The sequence below is a fragment of the Planococcus citri genome, chromosome 1 (assembly GCF_950023065.1).
Source record: "Planococcus citri chromosome 1, ihPlaCitr1.1, whole genome shotgun sequence".
NCBI classification, from domain to species: domain Eukaryota; kingdom Metazoa; phylum Arthropoda; class Insecta; order Hemiptera; family Pseudococcidae; genus Planococcus; species Planococcus citri.
The window spans coordinates 44159181-44183408 of NC_088677.1; the positions used below are offsets into that span (position 1 = coordinate 44159181).

A 24228-nucleotide genomic window follows, 5' to 3' on the forward strand; every position below is an offset into this window, starting at 1 on the left:
ATTCTCGATTTCTCGCATCTTTTTGGTTAGGTATATTGAAGCTAAAAAGAGGTGTATTAGGTTAGAAAATTTTAATGATTCAGATCTTCACGCTTTACTTCATCAACGGTTCCCCACCACCAGGTTTCTACCAATTCTGCATCGAGGTATGTTACTGACAATGACTATTACTGATTTTTTTCTTAAATCTAACCGATTTATCGAATGTTCCGGCGCGAATTATTTTTAATCGACTTGAATTACATACTTACTGTATTATTCGTAATACCGAAGTGAGCGACGATCTACCATATACATACATAATACATGGAAGCATTCTTTTTAGAGAGATCCCACACTTAATCCTTAGAAAATGGAACAGTATCTCGTATAAATCTTATTTAACCCACTTTTATTTTTATTTTGTAGATGTATGTAATATGTATTGTATGTATATGTGTGCGCGTGTTTTTTTTTCTTTTAAGATTCCGCAATGTAAATAACAACCATATATTTTATTGGGTGAATGGTTTGATACGAGTACGAGTACTTATGAAATTTTTTCTCGCTAGATTTTACACTTCCTTGGTAACCATTAATATCATTGTAAAATCCCATTAGATAGCACTAAAAATTTTAATATGGCAGTGAAAAATAAATGAAAACGGTAATAAAATTTTATCCTTTGGGTGCCGCTTTTTAAAACTTTTATACGAAATTATACCACAAGTGAAAAGTTGAGAAATGCTGGATGGAACTTGTAGAATTTTTTTTTTTTTCGTTTCTAATTGATACACAATGACGGACTTTTTTCAGGAAAAGTTTTTCGCATGGTGATGATATCATTTGTTGGCATGAAATATTTATAAAAACTTTGATCGAGATATGGTTTTTGGGAATTTTATTTTGGTAGGCTTATAATTTATTTATTATTTTAATAGTACCTATTATTATTTTTTTATACAACTTACTACGGATGAGTTAAATTTTATTAAATTTTTTTTATTACACATAAAATTGTCAAACATATCTGCGCAGAATTGTTATTGTATTTTCAAATGGGCTCCCTCAATCAACAAAACTAATGCCTACAGGATGTCAAAAAGTACGGAATATTCATGCGTAAACTTTTTGAGTAAGTATTTATAGGTATAGGTAGGAAGATACCTATGTAAAAAAAAGTTAGAAACATTCAACCCGTACACGCAGACCATGTGTGGATGTGGTACCCCCATACCCACTACCCACCTGAATAATATTTTATCCATCCAATGTACCTAATATGTGTACACTTTACTTGTAGCTCGGAAATGTCACGTAATCTTAGAAAATACTCAATATTCTCAGATACCGTGTTACTGTCAGAAGAATGTTTTTTAAAAAGGAAATAGTATCGGTACTCGAGTACATTTGCGAGTAGCTTAATATATACGTAGGTACGTAGATTCTTGAATTTAATAAACAGTTACGGTGTGTTAAATGAGACGAGGTAAATATTACGTTTTCAATTTGAATCGAGATTAAATATTTGGATACCAAACCATTATGTAAACAACAAAGTTTTCAAATGTATGAGTTGAAATTCAGTTTTTTTTTCTAAAATGTGGTCGTAGTATTGTGAACTATTGGCAGTAAGTTTTGCGTTTTTTTCTCGTGTATTGTTTACGTTGGTGGATTTTCGTGTTAGAAAATTTTCAACGTAGAATTTATCGCAATAAAAGCACGATTCGTTGATATTTTAACACCTAATCTTTTGTTTTATAGCTTATAGAAACATTCTAAGACGAACTGTTATTTGATTTTTGTCCAATCTGTCGGAACGTAAGTATGATGGGTTTATTCCTCCTGGGTAAAAAGTTTGATACGAAAGTTTGTGTGGGTCCGTTGATCAAGAGTCCCCCGTAAAAAATGCCTATCGTGTCACTTTTTTTTCAACGCAATGGTCGAAAACGCTGTCTAGATATTTGACAGTGAACGGCAAACAGTTCAATATTTTTGTCAGGAGATGCGAGAATATACCAAAATTATCGTGGGTTAGATTCTGCTGTTTTGAATTCATTGACATCACATCAAACGAGCTACCAGATACCTACAGCTTCCTTTTAAATCATAGAAAAATAATTTCTTTTTTCAGTTATATGTGCTTATACCTACTTACCAGCAACGCCTCTAGATACGTACCTATTTGTATTCGACTGCCGAAACTTCTAATCCAAGAAACACTCCTTTCATCCGATTCGTTTAAACAATTAAATTCCTTCAAATATGTGATTCTTTTTCTACTCTAGGTAAAATGTAAGTACGTACCGTCAACTGGGGTGATACGGATAACGCGGGGTGATATGGATTGAGGGGGTGATACGGATAGTGGTCATTTAGAGCCCCTAGGGGACGAAAATCGAAGTAGTTGATAATAATGAAAAATCTTCTTCATTCACCTGGCAACCTATTCTAAGTGTTGAACCGAATTTTTCCGAATGCTTACATGTGATTTTTGATAAAATTGTGATTGATGTTTGAAATCTTCGAAAATTTTGTTTAAAATTTTCTTAAAAAGGTGAACGGAAATCTATAAACCAAAATACAGAAAAATATAATGTTGTATACATTGTGTAGTAGTGTTATTTACCTACAATATTCAAATTTCAATTTTTTTTTTAAGACTCATGGGACAGTGGTACGGCCATTAGGAGTAAATGTGTGAATTTCAAGGGGGGAAACGGATAATTGGTTAATTGATTAATTAACGTATTAATTTCATTTTTCTCCACTCTAAACAGATGGGTGATCTCTAATTAGTCGAAAACAACCTTTTACTCAATTTTATGGGAATCAAAAAGATTCAGAAAATTCAAAGGGTGACCATTTTATGCATTTTTTGGGAAAATTTTTTTTTGCCGCGAATCGATTTGAAATTTGGGCTGGGGGGTTTTTTGAGGCGGCGAATTCATTTCCAGTGTCAAATTTTCGTCAGAGTGCACCCTTCTCCCGGAAAAAGCCCATTTTTTGTTTTAGAAAATGATCCAGAAAAGTCGAAAAGATATGTCAAATTTTGTATTTTTAATGACGTTTTGTGACCAATTTCAGGTCACTGAGCACGAAAATGATGTTTTATCAACATTCCTATTTTTGGTTTACTCAATGTTACGTTTTAGTTTCAATAGGTACTAAATTTATTTCGTTTGAATAAAAAAAAATTTTTTGAAAAATTTTTTCCAGGTATAAATTGTTTTTTCAGTGAAAATTTGAATTTTTTCCCCAGAAATTGGACTTTTTAGTCAATATTCATCGTCTGACACTCTAATCCATTTCACTCACGCTCGTAAATGCCCTAAAAACATGCAAAAACCATACTATCCGTTTCACCCCTGAACGCGGGGTGAAACGGACACACCTTTGAGGGTTTGTGGGGGCTAAACAAAAAGGGGTCAAAAAATTACGATCAATGGCGGGCATTTGGGACGAAAAAACATCCAAAATCTATCCGTATCACCCCAGTTGACGGTACTTATTGAAATTATTAAACGATTTTTGTAAAGAGAATGGAAGTTAATTGAGTTTTAATTTACAGAAAAAAAAGCTATACCTAATAAATGCATTGCAAAGTGACGAGAAAAAATTTAGGTTTTCGCTAAATTATGTTTTACATACGAGTACCTAGTCATTTTTAAATTTTTAATTAGATACCTATCTTGATTGGTATTAGGGAAGAGAACTCAGAAAAACGTCGAAAATTTTTTTAGTTTGAGCAACTCTAATAACGCTTTTACTTGCTTGAGTAGATACCTATTTGAAATATTTGACATTGTGTGCCCATTACCTATGTAGAATTTATATGATCATATTTTGAAGCATCGCTGTTTTCGATGTAAGTATAGGTAGGTTTCGTAGCAATACAAATGCCTACCTGTTTATGCGGCTGCATTCTTAAAACAAACAATTAAAAATTTGCGAAAATAATGCAGGAAATTATTCCATCCATTTTTAAATGGGTAATCTTATTAAGAAGCTTTTCTTTCACAACATTATTTTGAATTGGTAGGGTATTTTTTTCTCATTAGCATTCTCTGTTTTAGTAGGTATTTTCCCTCGTAATTAGAGTTGCAGGTACCTAGTTTTATTTCGTTGCCTTGTTGTATAAAAATCGCCGACAAATAATCGACAGACATAGCGGTATTCATCGGGGTCAGAAACTGTAAAAGAAACAACAAAGTTCTTTTAATTAATCTCTTGGCATATAATAAATTTTCAAACTATTTGCAATCCTTTTTTTTTTTTTTTTTTTTTTTTTTTAATATAAAAATCTATTCTTAATTAAAAGTTGTAACCTTAAAATGGAAAAAAGTTGGTTTGGCAAGATGAAATATTTTCGTTAGATAGTTGTTTTGTTTGCTTGTTTGTTTATTTGTTTGTTGGCATCGTACGCAAATATTCCGTTCAATTTTTAACGCAATAATAAGCGAGTGCGTCGAAAAATTGTGAAAATTTTTAATTCAAACGTTTAACTAGGTTACGTCTTGCGTATTTTTTGTAGTCGTTTTGAGTAAGTATTTACATAGGTATGTACTTTACCATAGGTAAGGTACCTTTGAAAGTAAAAATAGGTGCCTAACTACGGGAAATGAGAAAAAAAATAGAAAGAGTTTTTCGGAGCATTCGACACACTGCGAAGTGAGCAATGTTGCGTTACTTTGCCTAAAACGCGATGACTCTATTTTAATTTAATGACGTTTGTATAAAAACGTAAAAGTGTTTCTACTATGTATTTGCAAACATTTTCTTAATGTTTTCCCTATTATCACCGTTTTCATCTAGCGCTTAACATACGAGTAGTAAACTTTTCGTTCTACTGAAATCGTAAAACAAATTGCATAGACGAAATGTCACCACTACCAGTCAAATTCTTGTTGGAATTTCGGACGAGGATCGAATTTATTTTCGATATCTTTATGCCATCGTAAGACAAACTACGTACCCAACGTCTTTGACTTAGTTGTTAAATGTTGAGATAACTTCGAAGATAGTCTGTGAAGAAAATTGTAACGGATTAGTTGACATTTTCTCAAGTGCTACTTGAAGTAATTTTTTTCTATAAGTTTTTCATCTGTGCGGCCGCAACGAATTACGTCTTTGTAAATTGTTGACCATTACTGCCTAACAAAGGTCAAGTTATCGTGCTGCAATGAAAAGAAAGTGCTGATTTGTGGTTTTTTTCCTTCTGTACTTACCTATACAATCGAAACAACTCTAATAAGAGGGAATGCCCTACGTCTGGCTAAAGAAAAGACAACCAACCTATTTCATTCGCATTAAAAACCTAGAAAATGTCAAAAACTTGCTATTGTTCTGCTTCTTGTGCGAGAACGATGGTGTGCTGGCTAGATGTCTCCATACGAATGGCATCCTTTTTGACGTAAACACGCCTTGTTCTTCCTTTTTCATCCGTTGAAATTGATCGTGTTTCCGTAGAGTTCCCAGTAATCACACCGCGCACTATTCAAACGCGAATAGAAGATGATCTTCGTATCGGGAGCGCGCGAACAGCCTTCGAAAATCGCGGTCTATTCGCGGGCGGAAATGTCCGGTTTTTTTCGCAGTGAAATTCGAAGGCCTTACCTAAATAAAAAAATGACATTTTAAACCCACTAGGAGGAAATGTTATCTGGAAATCACCAAAAAAAATTATCAACAATTTCTACAAAAAAATTGGGCACCTTTGAGAAAATCATTTTTGAAAAAAATTTATAATTTTCCATCTAAAATTTTATAACTTCATGTAGAAGAAGATCGACGTAAATTTCGATGCCAATGTCGATCCATCCACATTCGTTACATTTGGATCCCACATGTCGATGTACTTAAATCTCGACCATGTGTCTAGCCAATTGTCGACATGAATGCCGATCAACATTGGTCGACAATTTTACATACATCGACAATTAGCTCGAAACAGGGTGGAAATTCACATCGACATGTGGGATCTAAAAGTGACGGATGTGGATGGGTCGACATTTACATCGAAATTACTGGTCATTATTGTTGTACGGGTTAGGTATGTCAGATTTTGAATGAAAAAATGTGTTAGGTCCAGAAAATGATTTTGAAATCAAAAGCAGCTTTTCTGAGGATAAACTGTCGTGTTTCCAAATGGACTCCTTCGAGTACCATATGTAGGTATCTAGGTATCTACCTAATCCTGACAAACAATTCAAGAATACTATAGGTTCTCCAGAAGAAAATTAACAGAATATAAATGGCTCATTCTGCACATGTTTATTAAACTATTGTCGGTTTTTTTGCCAGATAAAACACATTCAAGAATAAAAACGAAAAAGAAAAAAAAACAATAAAAAACTAAAGCTATAAAAGATGTTTGCTGCGTAAAAGGTATTTCTTGTTATAGGCTAGGTAGTAGGTTAGGTACCTACATGAAAAGTCATTACGCTAGTTAACGAAGTTCCTTTCACTTAGCACGTGTAATTTAACAATTTCACTTATTGTTTGTTAGATCGAGCTCAGTACTTGTTAGCTGTACATTTGGCGAGTACGACGGCGGGTGCGAAAATCGAAAATCCCACAACGATTGTACAACATCGAGTAAACATGCAGTACTCTTCGGAGAGCAGAACGTCTTTAGAAGAGGTAAGTACACGTAGATATCGTCAAGTTTTTCTAGGATAATTAATTTACCTTTATGATGCGATAAATGGTGAATTATTATCTTTTACGTCGCCATGGTATTTATGGCTTATGGCTAACCGTGCTCTTTTCTGGTTATGTTGGAGTAAAGAGGAATAAGGAGAAGAATTCGTTCAAAATTAGGTGGTCTTGAGAATGAACCTTGAAAGGAATGATAAACTTCGACTATGCGCTAAAATGCCGGAAGAAAAGTTTGGCGCATTAATTAATTTGGTATTACTGGAAATTATAGCCGTATTTTATAGAGTGTTGAAAATGGAATTTTTATGCTCGTAAAGCATTGGAGAAGCTATTCCTTTTTCCTCTTGATCTCTGTAATGATAGGGAGAAAGATAGTGATGTTGGAAAAAATAAATAGCGTATTTTTAAAGCACTTAATTCAAATCTCATACTTCGTCATCAAATTAAAATTTATTTTTATTCGTTCACATTCATAAATCATCATCAAATAAGCATTTAATATGACGTTTTATGACAGTTAAAAAAAGTAAAGAGAAAAAGGAACAAATTAACCAACTGTCAAAGGACTCCAAAAGAATAAGACTTTAAGTACCGCGTATTGAAATTTTCGACGTAAAATACCATCCTCAAGGTAATTCGAAGTAGATATACAATATACATATACTGACTGTATCTATCTATAACTTTTCATCGATTGGTGTTTATTGCTGAGGATCCCTAACGTAAAACTCGAGGTGTGCAAAAAGTGAATTTTTATGCATTGACATCAAAATTTGCAACAAAAAAAATACCTACACGTGGTACATATAGTTATACAGAAAGCCATTAACGAATGCCTAGAAAGTCCTCATCTTGCTTGCAATAGGTAAGTAATGCGAGGCTTCTGACCAAAGGTAGCACGTATAGCCTCGGTCACGATTCAACTCATGTATTCTCTCTGTAATCCGCACTAATTTCTGTCAGCTTTATTGTGAGATTCGACTGTGCTCGATTTAGGTAAATGTAACAAACGTTATCGACACGAGTAATTTCTTGATAGATTTTGATTCATGAACGCGATTTGTTTGATGTTGACGAAATTGGAATAGTTCTAAATGGATTCTGCGACTGCGACTGCGACCAATTATTTTAGTGGGTATAGCTAATGTAGGTAAACGTGTATCATAAGCGACGAGAAAAAGTATTATACCTACCTTATGGTAATAGCTTAATTAGGCGTTGTAAAATTCCACAAGTCGAGTAGGTACCTATACCTACATAGCTATAATCTACCTACATGTTTATAGCTTTTGATACGGACGAGTATTTAGTTAGGTATTAAGTATAAACGCAACTCATATACAATGTATAGGTATTGTATATACCTAAGTTGTATACCTACATGAAACGAGACTGTTGAATCAAATATGTACTTTAACGGCAATATAAGAAGTACAAAAATTAATAAAAAATAAATAAATAAAAAATAGGCCACTAAGATCAGGAAGACGGTTAACAACAAACAAAACCACCTTTAAGGGTACCTACCTAATATGTAGATACCTATATATATTTATTTATATTAGTCAACGGTAGTAATTTAAAATTCATTCGATGACGATGTAGAAATTATTATTTATCTAAATTGATTCGTCGGTTTCCTTTCGGTGTGTTCGTTGTAAGTATATTCGTAATGCAGTATTTACGATTTTCAAATATACGGTATGCTTTGAAATAAAAGGAAAAGCTGAAAGGTTATGAAATCACTGAAGCGTACATTTTTTAATTGATACCGCCAAGTTCATTACGAAAGGTTTTTTGCTTTTAAAGTGGATAAAATCCGGTGTATAAGTTTCTCAACGTCAAAATATAAAGAATTTACGATACACAAGCTCAGAATGGGACGCGGGCGTTCTTGTATATTTACCTACCTAAATTTACCTTATGCTTTGAAAGTTTGAATAATCAAATATGAGCTACAGTATAAAGCTTGTGATCGTCTCGCGTCGTTTCATATAGAATTTGTACGAAGGAACCGGAACCTACTTACAACAGATATTAATCCAATATTTAAATAGTTTTATTGTTTGAATTTTGCGTGAAAATCTCTTTGAAAAATTCCGGAACTTATTGAAATCTGGTTCGTTTTATCTTTTTATCAGTATCCAAGCTGCGTAAAAATTCTCAATATAGGTACCTACCTAGTACCTACCTAGTTGACAACATTTTTGCGAAAAGTTTATTTGAATCCTATTGTGTCAAATTATTCACATACCTAACGTATTTCTTGTTCCGTTAAATTCAAAATTTGAATATTTTTCAACACTTCATACCTAAATTTAATATTGAATGAGAGTAGTTTCCTAATCAGGACTGTGTGTTTTGTTTTTTGTTCGGGGTATCGAATAATTCGCCTCTTGCAAGTTATGCAGCAATTCAAACTGCATTCTGCACTGCTATAAATTAGTAGGATGCTGGCCTCGAATATTGAAGAAATATTCATTCACAATTCTTCATCGTTGCACGTAGGTACTTTTTGAAAAAAATTATTGCTCGGTTGAATGTGACTGCATCATGTTGCACAACCTTCAACAGAGCACAAAAAAGGTCGTTTTTAATTATTCTAGGAACTTGAAATTACAACCCAAGACTGAAAAGGGATAGGTAGGTATGATTGATTGAAATTTGAAAGCACTACCGCGGGTAATCATATTGCTCCCATGTTCAGGATTAAAGATGCTCAAGCACGGCAAACTATGGCATCTTCAAGTTTTAAAATTGGTCTGGAATTGAAAATGGTGTTTTTCCATGCTCCCTATAACGTTTTGTAACACAGTGCATTCTCATTCAGTCTATTTTCAATTTTTAAGGAGTTACAAAACCATGAAGAATCATTAGGTACATACCTATGTACTACTCCATAACTTCGTTCTCGCAATTTCCAACCAATATAGGTAGGTACCTACCTACATCTGCGTCAGGGTTGTACAATTTGTAGGTACACGTTTAAAACATTCAAACATTTATTTTTATCATGTTTAAAACACGTTTAAAACAATTTTTAAAAAAAAACAGAAGACTGTTTTAAAGATTTTTTTTCAATTTCCTAAAAAAAACACTTTTTTTCAAGTTTTTCGTTGAAAAAGAAGTGAAATTGAATGAACTGTACTTTTAGGTTTTCATTTTTCTTCCTGCGCCTATAAGTACTTTTTTTAAGACAAATTTTGTGTTTTTATTTCAATTTTTTAAAATTTCTTGAGCTTTATAGCAATTTTATGACAACCATAAAATTAATTGATGACTGGATAACGGATATTTGAAAAACTGAACCCAAAACGAATGAATTTGTGTTCAAAACACGTTTTAAACACAAACTAGAAAAAAAAACTGTTTTAAAACAAACAAAAAAAACGTTTGTTTTTTTTAAACAAGTATTTGTACAGCCCTGATCTGCGTAGTTTGAGTCGCTGTTAACTTTTCTAGTTGTCGTCTAGGTACGCTTATATCTGATATAACTTAGATTTCAAATAATATTCTCACTAGTCATGCATGGAACCGAAATGAAAAAGTTTCTTTCGAACCGAAATAACACGAGAATATTGCTCTAAATACAAACATTTGTCGAATATAGAATTGAATGTAAATTGAAAACAATAGAAAGGAAAAACTGTGTAACTACACACAATAAGCTGGTAGGTATAACACGTAGGAAAATTACACCAACATTTTTTCATTTATTAAATTAGCTCCGACCGAATACAAACTGAAATTAATTTACTCGACGTTTGGGAAAATTGTTGAAATGTTCTGTTTTTCACCATTTACATAGGTAACACAGCGTCGACGTTGCTAGGAATTTTCTCAATTTCTATATCTTTATTTCAATTTGGCTGAAACTAGAAACGTAGAAAATCTACTGGTAAGAAATCTGACGAACGCGCTTTTAATACCTAGGTAATCAAATGACGAGCTAAAGGTCGAGAATGTTGAAACTTCGCAGACGATTATATCCACGTAGATACGTATTTTGATTTACCTAACGCGTCTCATAGGTACAATATGAAAAAAAAAACTAGCTAGGTAAGCAGCATATATAAGCAAGCATCTATAGTACTCGTAATAAGGAAAACGTAAAATGTCACCTTCTTCCGAAGTCGTTGTTAACAAATGAAAGGTATACGTGCTCAGTGTTGAACAGTTCTACCGCGTAAATATCTTCCAAAACCCAAAATGTTATTTTAATTCTGTAAACTTGAATCGTTTTTTTAAGCGTGAAATTGAAATCATTTTTGCGCACGATAACTCGTACGTGATAAGTACCTACTTAAGGAACCGTGGTTGTGGTTAATGTTTTCAGTCTTTTTTCATTTTCCCATTTAGAACTTTCAAAATCAAAACGATATCGAAGATCGGAAATTAGTAGGCGATTCTCTGTTTTGATTTCTGCGTTGGAAAAATAAAAATTAAAAACTCAGTTGAAGGAATTCCTCAGCTTTAAGTCGCAGTGTCTAGTAATGTAGCTCAATTTTCTTCTGAAAATTATTTTCATCGCTGATGCTTATATAAGTACAAGTTCTTGATTCCTGGAACACGATCATCTCTTATAGATAGGTAGGTACCTGTACCTATGCTCCTTTTGAATAAACATCGTTGCATAACTAAGTGAAGCTACTGAGAGTTGGTCCATTCTTCCAATCGATGCCTGCGGTCGATGACATTAATAGGTAGATAACTAGGTATAGGCAATGATTTCAGACGTTTGTAGAGAGTTCCTTGAACCTTATATACGAGTACCAGCCTATATGTACTCGTATACGTACGTATAGGTCTACGTAGGTCGTAGGTATCTGTAATTGATGAGAAAAAATATTTTAAACGAGTTCAAATAAGTTTGTTTACCATTTAATTAATTACTTAGCTAAACGTTTGGCGTAGATGTGATTGCGAATTTAGCGCACAACGCCACAAATAGGCCCGAAGGAATTTTTTCCATTCAGTTTGATAACGTTTGATGTGGAAAATCTCATTTGAAGTCCAACCACCGCTTGAAAAAATGATGCGACCAGCATTGATTAAGATGCCTTTGGAGCGTTTATAAGAAACCCTATTGTTTACCCGACTTTGTTCTCGAATACCTTTTCAAGGAAGTACAAAGAGATGTGTTAATTAATGTAATGTGTCGGGTATTAAATCAATTACTGCGTTGTACAGTATGTCAGCGTGACGCTTTGAATTTGAAAACTTTGGTCAAAGGATTATCAAGACTGTAACATCATCGGTTTCGTTTGTATCCCGACTGTAAGAAATATACTGTTGACAAAGAAATATGTAGCCTGCCCAAGTACCTACCTAACACTAAACTCGTGCCGACGAGAGGAAAATTTGATGAAAATCAGTCCATCTAGGTATGGCTGTTTTATTTCATTTGTTCGAATATAGGCTAATACCTAGATAGGTACTTGGTGAAAAAAACTGACAAAAAAAGACGACAAAAAAGCTTGCTGGCGCGCTTTTAGCTTAATCAATGAGTAAATAATATATTAAATTTTCGCATTTATGGCTGAATGGTGTAATAAAATTTTCAAACGGGCAATGCTAAAAAGGCGGTATTGCTCTAGAACATTAATTCTGTGTAAATGCACCATTCACCTACCTTTAGTTGTATGTGAAATTGTGTATTGTAAATTTTTTCTTCATCCATTACATTTTTCTGTTTTTATGGGCTGTAAATATGTAAATTGGACGATAAACCATGCGGTCTCATAAAATATAAAAAATATTTTCATTTTTGTCGTACACTCGCTAATCTATTCTGTCTATAACAGAATCGGAAGCCTCTTTCTCTACGTTCGTATGTGCTTTTTTTCTACAAGAGTGGGAAAAAAACAAAAAAATAAAACTTGGCCAAAATGTGCACGTACGATTAAATGGTGTGGCATGGTGCGTATTGATTTTCAAAATGCTTTTGAGTGGATTTACTCGACCACTCTTGAGTAACTTTTTGTGGTGCACTTTGGTCAAATTAAATTCTACTCGCGGTTACCATCTCGAGGTCTTTTGCAGCGGTTGAACTTTTTGTGGTCAAATAAATCATACAGTCACACGCGTTTGTGTTTAGGTTTTGTTTTCAATTAGCTGGTATGTAGCTAAAATATGGCTACGACTGCATTATATCGTATACATTTTATTAGCAGTACCAAGCAAATACCTATGTAGAAACGTGTATTGCTTTATTAGGCTGTAGTCAAGTTATCTACATATTTACGAGTATGCTGCGTATTGTATGATATCGTTACAGAAAATTTACTTACGATTGCGTATAGTCCGATTTAATTATAAATCATGCCGATTATAAATCTAAAGGTCATTTGGTACACTGCTGATCGGGCATAAAAAATCTAGCTCTGTGTCATATGCGATTATACTGGCAAAATTAGGTCTTTAGTAATTGATATTTTAGTTACTCTATACCTACTCTTTATTATAAACAGGACCCGCCTCAACTCTCGGGTTTAAATTCAAAATAATTTTGCATGGCTAGATAGCTGTACGTACTACATCTAGGGATTAAGAAGCACAAGTCCAAAAATTCATTGCTATTTCAAGTAGACAAAAGTTCGTTTTTTGATTTTTTTTTAAATTTTCAAATCAATGCGGGGAAATGCTGAAATAGCAAAAAAAAAATGGAAATCGCTTAGTAAATTAAATTTAAATACATATAGTTGTAGGTACTGAAATTTTTGTTCGGCTGGTAGTTTTAGAGCTGGCGATCCTCTTTTGTTAGCTTGGTAGGCAAAGAATAACACTAATGTGAAATTCTGGAAATTCGTCTGAGTCACCAAGAAAAAATAACCACTCAGCTTCTGTGCTTGGAATCTGCTGTGCATATACAATACGAGTACATTTCAATTGATCTGAGGATTTCAAAAAGAGTGTATCTTCGGGTGTCTGAAAAAATTGTGCCCTCTTCTTTCACCTTTATGATCTATAATAGAAGTTGTATTTTTCGCATTTAAAAAAATCATATTCATATACCTACTTTCAACTTCCAAGTTTATCAAAAATTTTGAAATTTCTGCGATGCGTAGGGAAAATGGAAACCAATTTATGGAATTTTTTCAAATTTTTTGGTGTTCCATTGAAGTTACACATAAAAAAAAAATCCAAACTCCTCTAAAACTCTGTATCTAGGTATGTACTGTTTAAAAGGGTTAGGTATACAGACGGAAATTTCTTAATAAAAATGCAAAAAAATATACCTATATATTTTTCACGAATTAAATTATTTTTCATTTTTATTGTAAGTATGTAGTCGATAGAGTTGGTTTATTTTGTTCGGTAAGCAGTTGATTTGATGGGACTTTTTTCACTCGTTTTCGAGCTCAAAATACTTTAATACTCAAGCAGGGCTCGGATTTTTATGCTAGGTACAGCGTGTGTTTTTTTTTTTGCATAGGGGATATGGAATTTTCCAATTATCTCCACAATTCAAGAAATTCTCAATAACATTACCCTAATTTGTTGGAGAATATTTTTTCATATTCTAAGTATGTACCTATACTATCTTATGGGCATAAAAAAGCATTAGGCATTTTAAAGAAAATTTATCAGGTTTTTAGAGAATTTTCAACGTTTCATTTAGGGAATATTATTTTCATCCAATTAAAAAATTTTGTGCTTTGTATTTGACCAATTTTTTTTATCATTTTTTTCCTCAATATTTTCTATAGAAAATTAAGGTATAACTAAACGTGTAATAAAATAAACCACTCCGTTTTGCATTCTTGTGAGCAGATTCTCAATACCTACCTATTACTTTACAATACTTATTATTAAAATTAAAGGGAATTTTCAAGCGCATATTTTGGTTTTATTAGAGACAGAATAGGTATACGAGCTCTGTTATAAAGTAGGTATGGCATTCAACAGCTGATTTGGGGTATTGTCTAACAGCTCTGCACCCTTGATCTCATTCTTCTACTCACTATTTTAACGTTTGATTTTTTTGTGGATATCTTGAAGACTGTTATTGTATTCGCAGATGCAGTATTTATAACATCCTTCATTTTTACCAGATTCATTACAATGTTTATTTGATGTTTTTTTTTTTTTTTTTAGATTTTGAAAAAATACTTCAAAGAAGGAAAATCAATCAAGTATAAATCGCCAACGATTCTTAATGTGACGTAAGTGCCATACTTATTATACCAATATTAAACGATAAAATCTTATACCGACGAAATCCAGAAACAAAAAAAAAACAAATAAATAAATAAAAAGACTGTATGCTTACACTTCTCTGTAATGATTAAAGATAGCATTTTTCAATTAACTCATTTTTACAAGGAGGAATTTTTCAAACGCTTTAGATTTTTAAAGAATATAGAAGGAAAAAAACAACGAAACGGTTTCTTTGAACTGTGTTAAAATTGTTTTATATTTGCGAATAAAAAAGGGTCGACGTTTGCACGGAGCTTGTTTTCAATGTTGTTGGAATAATGTATTAAATGTATACTTAGTTCCAAAAATTATATCCGCGTGTTGAAATCATTCTGACTTTGAATTGTTGCCGAAATCGGCGGCACGGCGTAACGATGCAACTTCAACGTTCGCGTCGTAATGGCTTCCAATATAATATTTTCAAAACGAAAGGCGAAAAAAAATCAATTTTATTAATAGTAATCTTATTTTTGTACTTATTTTTTCTATAAATTGGAACATATAAAAGTCATTTTGATGTAATGTTTCAACGTTTGTAAGCCAAAATTCAATTGAAACAACTTCAACTATTTTTCTGTGGGTTATATGTGTAGTTAACTCTACCTATTGGTGTGCTCGAATATGCAGACTACGAGAAACAAGATCCTAAAAATTGTGTGCATTTTTAGACTTTAATTTGATTTTATAACTTCTAGGAGGGACGGTGACCGGATAAGTAACGTGAGTTTTCAAATATACACCACTAAATCGCCAGCAGAAATTAATGATAAACTACGCGCCATGGTTAATAACAACGTTATCGATCATTTTTCTCCAATTCGTTTAGTACCAACGCTTCATTTAGAGGTAAGTTATCTAATGCAAGTGTAATGTATAAGTACCAAACTAACTTATATCTACTTGAGTGTAAGGAGAAACAGATGCATATCGAAGCAATTGCTCATTACACGTAGGTATCCAGTTATTTAGATTTCGTTTCAAAGATTTATGAAAATATTATACGTTCCACGATCCACGTAGCATATTCAATCCGGGATATTCTTAATTAAAACACTAACAACGTGTCGTGAACGATATCGTTATTCATACAGGCGACATAAATCCTTTAAAATCGTATACCAATTTGTATCGTATCCGAAGTACGTATAATGTTAGGTGTTCAGGTGGTTTATAGATACGTGAGTACCTACTTTGCTTACTAGTTACTCCACTTACACAGCAAAAGTTGTCTGCACATCTACATCTACGAGTATGTTTATGCTCGCCTGCATACGTGCAGAAATTTGCCGAAATATTCTTCTCGTTCGAGTCAAAGCGAGTGTACAAAAGGTGCCGGGCGCTCATCTGCTTAATTTGTTCTCACGCAGATTATTAGTACTTACCTAATTATGGTATATCATATTCCAGATGATCTTTATTTTCAAATTTCAACCCACTTATTCCTCGCTCTCTTTATTCGCCTTATTCATTTCTGTTGAGAAAATTATGCCTATATTTTTGTTTTTCATTAAAGTCACGGTTAGTTGATGTTGGTATCAACAAGGGCTCTTAATAAGAAACAGCTCTACTTACATCAAATTCAGCTCTCTTAATTAAAAATAAATAAAATACCTACCTACTCCAAATTGATCAACATTTTCAATAGGTATTTGAAAGAAAAATCGTTTAAAAAACTTTCAAAGGAACTTTTTCAACTCTTCAACTTTGATAAAGCTGAAATTTGGCCCACTGAAAGATCACATCATCTATAACTATTTCAAAATTGAACTTTGAGCTTCTGAAGTTGATTTTTTTTTAATTTTTCAAAGGAATGTCAAAACAAATCTTTATGCTTCAAAATCTGAAAACTGGTTTAAATTCAAATTTTATTTCACGAAACAGGTACCGAATAAGATGTCGAAGGAGTATAAGGCGGCTATTACATACTTTTTTTAGAAAATCAAATGTCTAATTCTGTGAAAAGAATTTGCAAATTTTTGAGAATTTAACGGAAAGAACGACGAAAAAAAGTAAGTTCAATTCGGCTTGTTGAGAAAAAATGACGTGAGATAAGTTGCCTACCCGATTTGCCGTGAATACGCATTCGTGTTCAAATACAGAATGTCCTGATAAGAATATAAAAATGCACTTCTGCAGTGACGTTAAGAGTCTGTGGCACCCTTCCTCCCTCTATTTCTCTGTAGTTACCCACACGTAGGGCCGTATTCATAGACGTTACTTAATGGTCACTTGGCTAAGTGGTGAATTTTGAAGCAATTTTTCTCATAAACGAATAAAAATTTCATATTTTTAAAATAATAAATCAATACTTCGGAGTTCAATCTCTCTATTTAACAATAAACAAAATTTCAAAAATTCAATCACACCTGGAAAAATTGCTTCAAAATTCACCACTTAGCCAAGTGGCACTTAAGTAACGTCTATGAATACCGTGAATACGGCACGTAGGCCTAAACAAATTCTTTCAATGATTACTCTCTAAATTTGAAACAGTGAAATTTCACTGCTTAGCAGTTTTTACTGACCAATTCAGTACATTTTTCACTGTTTTGCAGTAAACAACTACTGCTTTTAAGAAGCCAAAATGTCGTGACTGCTAAGCAGCGAAATTTCACTGTTTCAAATTTAGAGAGTACAGATAACCGATTGATTACATTTGGCAAAATATTCGGGGTTTTCAAAAATCGGTCAACCGGTCAAACAATTCAACGAGTGTAGTGATATGCAGTAATAATTCACCGAAAAATCCACGAAAAACTATAGGGAATATATTGCCTATAATTTTGAAGTTTAAAAGGGCACCTAGTACAGCAATAAACTGCCATGTCTCAAAAAAGCCGACGATTACCTCATCTCTAATTCTCTACCACCAGGTCACCACCCACTTCTGGTTGATTTACTCTCTACAGTCCCTGCTAACTATATAAGATTTATGTTTTAATGTACAGTTTTCTGGTGCGTTTATTCCGGAATTTCATATACTCGTATGTATATATTTTTTCAACAGTCTATGTTAGGCAGTATTTTCTTATAAAGGTTGGGTTTATTTGATACGTATAGATATTTTGATTTCTTCAAGTCTTAATTTTATTGTAAAATTTATACAAAAGATTAAAGTAAAAAAAAAACCTAAGTAATCATGATTTTAAAAAAAGAGATCATTTAGATTTTTTATGCAAGTTTTAAACGTTTTTCTACTTACATATTTAAAATATCCGAGACTTTTTTCTTTTATCAAAAATGCTTTCACCTATTTTTTGTGAATTAAAAAATGAATTGAAAATATTTATAAAAAATGTTTCATTCGGGTCCAGTTGTCCGCGCTCCCACATGATTCCATAATAATATCAATATCGACATATTTATACACATTCGTTTCTGATTCGCTGAATTAATATGTGAGATACGAATACAATAACGTAATGTTTCCAAAAAACCACCAACTTTTCTAAAAAAAAAAATTGTACTTTTCTAATATTTAGGCGAAATGATTTTTTCGGACAAGAGAAGACTATCGAAATCAAACCATTGACAGTTTACTTCTCATGCTGCAGGAAAATAAAACGAGGAAAAAGGGAAAAATATGATGTAGTACGATGGGGTTAACTTTATTGAAATGTTTTTAACGAATGAAAGTATACACATAATAAAAAAACTGACAAATTTGAAGACAAACTTTGTAAAAGTGAACCTAAAAATATAGAACACACGCTGAGAGATCGTCTTCAGCAAGCAACCAACTGAGCACACACAGAAACGACGAATATGAATTTAAAATATGTTTTCGGTAGATATGTACCGAAATACGAGAAAATGTCCAAATAGAAAATTTTGAATAAAATTTCATCGTGTCATTGAAAGAACTTTTTCTTTCAATTGTTTTGAAAATTGTTCAAATTATTATGACGAAAGACTGTTTTTTTTTTTTTTTTTTTGCAATATTTAGTTGTACGTTTCCGTTGTTTTTTTATTTTTTCAACTCAAAGAAAAATTGTAAGGATGAGAGAAACGAACGTCGCATGCAGATAGGACAAAAATAAATAAGTTATACCTAACGTAGCGGTAAAAAAAAAAAAAAAAGGAAACTGGTGGAAACTGTTTGAAATTACGAATCTGTACCGGAAGGAAATATGTTTTTAAAACTCTTCGATATTAACATAAAATTGGTTATTCAACAGATACATACAAATATGTATCTACTCGTATAATATCTATAGATACTGTGTATCGGAGAAAGCAAGTTAGGTAGTTAGATACCTATATAGTATATTATGATGAAAAATTCCAATATACTTTGTACTAAACTTACTTACTTATATAAGTTATAAGTTAGCAACCACCCATCTAGGTATGCTATACAATATTGTAGGTATGGTATACTACATGTAGGTACCTAGTTCGTAGTAATGCGGGAAGCCTTTAAAACGGAACACGAAACACCGTATGTATGTACAAGCGCTAAATATATAATTTACATAATCTTTTAATCATTCAACATATGCCTTCGTTCCCAAAATCAATCTCGATAATATAAATTAAAATGGCAATTCCTTGGGCGAGGATTGGCGTAGAATTTGGCACCGCCGAACATGCGATTACACTTTTATCGAATGCTTTTCTTTTTTTCAAACCATTTGTACATAAGTTAATTATAGTCAAACTGGGAACGGCGAAAAAAATGTCCTCTTTTCCTGGTACAGAACTACTATAATAATGGATATTCGCGTAAATGATTTTCGTATCAGTTTTTTAACAACCTTATTTTTTTCCTCTTTTTTTTTCATATTACACAATAGTGAAACGAAAAAAGTGGAACCTTTTGCGAGAGAGAATATCTCGCAGGCGTGTAGGAATTATTTTTCAACAAGTATGGCCTGTATATGGATGAATGACGCGCGCGTGGTGTAGGTACCTATAAAAAGTTTTTTCCAGCATTCAGAACTTTTCATAATACGCTCGGAGTCTTATATACATTTACAAATAGCCTATCTATAATCTATATTTCACGTCAAGTGTTCGCTTTCCGAAGTAAATTTATATGTATCAGTGTAGATCTACTCGTATGTTAGTGAATCAGAACAGGATCGCGCATTTCAAACAGGTACCTACTGAAAATAGAAGCATATCTAGATAGGTAGAGGTACACGTTGCGGGCCATCCAAGTGGAATGAATTTTGACGTTGATCGCGTTAATGAAATGCGGAAAAATATGCCCTCTGCGTTAAATTTAATTCGTTCGTTTTTACCTATAAAGTGTATCTAACGTAAATTCTACGCAGAGCCACCTATATATTTATCTACTCATCCGAGATGTTGGAAATTCAACCTTTTGTATTCGTCAAACACAAACGGTTCGTAATCGGCGGTTTGTATTTTTCTCGCGTGTCGTAGTATCGCTGGCCCAAATTTCACGAATACTTACGCAATACACCGTATATACGTATACTTACTCCGACATTTTGTAAAGATAATTATGGAAGCTGATTAAAAAATGGACGCGGAAGAGTAATGTGCATGAGTGCTGAGTGGGAGAATGAAAACCTACAGAAAGAAATCACGTTGGAAAAAATAAACTCATTGATGCCTTAAGGTTCCTTTTCAGTAACTTCCACCCACTTCCACGTCGCAGCAGACATATCAACCGGCTCACAGCTACCTAGTACCTACGACAAAAGCAATTTTGTTGCACTTCACTAGTATATTATGTACAATATTGGATGTTCTATTTTTTTTTTTTTTGAACAGTCGCGCGCCGTTGGTTTCTTTGAAAATTTTTAAATTCACTCTCTTTCTACCATGCGAGAAAAGAATCTACTCAAAAAAGTATTTATGTATTTTTTTTTTAAAATTATTTTTCAAAATTTTTTCTTTGAAATATATTGGTTCTCAAAAATAGGTACTCTTTTACATGCTAGTATCGAAAACCTTAGCCATGTAAGCCCAAATACAAATTCCCTTTTCTGCCAGAAGACAATCTCACTTGAGAAAATTCAAGCTGGAAAAAATATAAAATCTCCACCATCATCGGTGAAAATAAGGTTATCGTAAAAATTGAAACTGGGGCTTTAAGAAAGTGCAACTTTCACATATGCATAACAGCAAATAATACTGAGGATTGACAACTCCTAGGAATCTACATACCTACATATGTATTTCAATACCTCAAAAACAACAACAACTGAATCAGTTTTTGGAATTTGTTTTGAATTTTTGAACTTTTTGAACTTTTTACCGTTTTTTTCTTTGCAGTTTCTCATAGGTAGGTACCTACCTATTTTTTGCCTATAGAAAAACCCTTTGTAGAGATTTGTGGTGTATATATTCTCCAGCCAAACTTTTGAAAACACACGAAAACAAAAAGTAGATTTTAGATTAATAGTTTTTTTGGGTGCTTTCAACTTCGCCAAAGTTTTTTTAAAAAATGGGTTTCATGGATTAATCGACATGTAGACGCCTCGTTATTACCTATTACGCGACTTATTTCGGAGATGAAATTCCTTACTTAGGTACGTGTATTTGCTGCTACACCTATTCATGGTTTTATCAGGTTATTTGCCGCGTATTACTCATCGTATACTTAGTAATACCTACCTACGCGAATTTCTCTCTTGTGAGTATTGTTTGAGCTTACGAGGAATAAGTAGAGAAGTTGGGCCATTGCGCCGATGAAAAATCACAGTGCTGAAATATGATACTTACTGATGTACGATGCGTACCAATAAAAGCTGGTTGAGAGAAAAAATTATATTTTGGTTGTATCATCGAAAAAATATCCCATCTAACTAGCTAAATGATATAGTTATAAGAAAAAATAAAAGATAGAAAGAGAAGGAAAGAAAGGAAAAAAGAAAGAGAGAAATCGTCGTTATAAATCAAGCGTATATAATACGAAATGCCGGAAAATATAAAAGTTGGAATTAAACGCAACGGAAAAAGATAGCTCAATTCTCAATCGTGTTACCTCTGAGCCTTAAAATCAGTACCATCGCATAAGTTGGCCCGAATAGCGAACACCGCGCGTGTAATTGTGAATGAAATAATGCGTAATTGTTTTACGTTAGATATCTATCGTATGTTAGGTAATTACCAAAATTGAAGGTTTTAATTCGGATAAATTCTGGATGGCAAGTTTGTCGCTGTAAATCCGACTCGCAGGTCGGATTTTAGTGTTACGATGTTTAATTTGTCCAACCATGTCAGGAATTAAAACTCAATCTTTTAAGTCTCCAGGTTTAAATGAAATAGAAAAAAAATGTGGATATAGGTACGTATTACGTAGGTAGCTTCTAGCTAGGTACCTACGTAATGTGCGAAAGGTACCGAAAAAAGAGACATGTTCGAAACTGCCATCTTTTTTGACCGGGTTAAGGTGTTCGAGTTTTTGTGCTGTAGCTTTTATTCACATTAGCGACCTATTTCATGGGTAAAAAAATCCGTAATTTTATGGCTTTTAACGCGACAAAATAACTCGTAATTTTTGTTCAGACAGAGAACGAGGATGAGATAAGGAAAAAAAAAGCAGAAAGTGGGAAAAATGTGAAGCACACGTGTGGCGAGTATACTCGTATAAAAGAAATTCTTATATCGTTTGTGGGTGTAAGAAAATATAAAGATTAATCAGGTCGTTTTATTAAATTTTTAAAACCTATTGCTATAGTTGATTTAAGAAATGTATGGGTATACGCAATCGTAAAAACCCTAGGAGATTCGAGATGAAAATACGTCTCGCTGCGCTTAATACACTACAGGAGCAAATCGTACACATGCCAATTCAACGAAGTAGGTATTATAAAAATTGAGGAAAAATTTTGTTGAGGTGTGTTTTTTCGAATTGCCTAGCGTTTGGTTAAACATTACTCACGTGTGGCGTGCAGTGACAAAGAATCATTCTCTAAAAAACAAGAGTCCCTTAGTTAGGTATGTTTCTTTTTGTGGGGTTTAATTGAAAAATTACTGTGATGTGTGATGTGTAACTGCTGTGAGAAACAATCAATCGAGCGCGCTGAATATTTAAATTTAAACCAAGTGAGTTTTTTAAATGTACCTACATAAAAATCATAGGTAGGTAATTAAAATTCGTCAAAAAAAATGCAGCACGAGATTCACTTTCCCATTTCCAAATATTTCTACGCATATTTTGGTACCTAGGCTATGCATAATGCGGGAGGTACTGGGTATTGCGTAATTGGGTTAAACAATTTGGCTGGTAATTAAACGATCCAAACTTGGGGACGACCCGACCCACCCTCTGGGAAAACCAGCCTACCTACGTATCTTCAAAATTGAAGGAACTTTGATTTTATGATGGAATTTTCAAATTGTTCTTGCGGCACATTGAGTTTTGATGTTCATACTTATACTTACTCAACTACATAAATCATGTTTCCTTAGGTTTTGTTTGAATTTAAAATTGTAGATTTTAAAGCTCTTCGAAAGTTGTAGTTAGGCAATCAAAGGACATTTTATTTTGAACTAGAACTGCATCAAAGGGTCTTTTTTATTCTCCTTCTATAGTTTTGAAGATAATTATAAGCGTCATTATATTCCAGTCGAGGCGAAGGAGATTGTCGCGTCGATTTTTCATGAATTTTCTGTTGATTAACTACCTACCTACCTACCTAGGTAGGTGATTACGAAAGAATATTCAGAGTTTTTGCAACCAGTTGTAACCGTAGTACCAACTTGGTGCCTTTATCACTCAAATTCGAGTACCTACCTATCTTGACCCAATATCGAAAGCTTTATAAATGTACGTACGATAAACACATTTGATAAATATAGCGTAAAAGATCAAGATCTATTGAGGGCGAGGCAAATATACATTATACATCGCTTATTTTAATTTTGTAAACATTGCTGTACCTACAGAAAGTCAGTATAAATAGAGAAGAAGATGTATTGGAGAGACAAGAATTTATACTTTCATGCGTCGCTCAAGGCTCGCCGTCGATGTCATTTCAGTGGTTTAAAGATGGAATTCCAATAAACGATTCTTTAGCCATAAGGTTGGTATTTCTTATTTAAATATGCTCCTATTTAGTTTAAGGGGGAGGTTTTCATCTTATAGCCAAGCTTTTTTCTGGACGGCTAATTTTCAATCAAAATTATAAAATACAAGCTAAAGTACTACAAGCGTATTTTCAAGCATAAATACTCGTACCTACTAAGTAGTTATAGGTATAAGTATATATCTATAGGTACCCTCTGCATGCATTATTATTTGAAAGCGTAAGCGTTGTTCTAGTAAATAGCAAAACTGCAAAAGGGAAATTATTAAGTAGGCCTATGATAAGTTAAGGATACGTTAAACTTATAAAAATAAAGTGAAACATTGGTTAACACATTTAAATTCACCGTAACACATGGAAGCAAAATGTCACGTATTTCAAT

General features: G+C 33.1%; 1 protein-coding gene across 4 annotated transcripts in view; it reads left to right on the top strand.

The window, feature by feature from the left end:
* The window catches only part of LOC135832148 (uncharacterized), a 231847-nt gene that overhangs the window by 175934 nt on the left and 31685 nt on the right, over window positions 1–24228 (top strand). For all 4 annotated transcript variants that reach the window (XM_065345184.1, XM_065345185.1, XM_065345183.1 and 1 more), the window contains 4 exons: window positions 6488–6621; window positions 14737–14804; window positions 15534–15684; window positions 23707–23843. In XM_065345184.1, the coding sequence (XP_065201256.1) occupies window positions 6488–6621; window positions 14737–14804; window positions 15534–15684; window positions 23707–23843 (490 nt within the window). The remainder of the gene's footprint in view (window positions 1–6487; window positions 6622–14736; window positions 14805–15533; window positions 15685–23706; window positions 23844–24228) is intronic.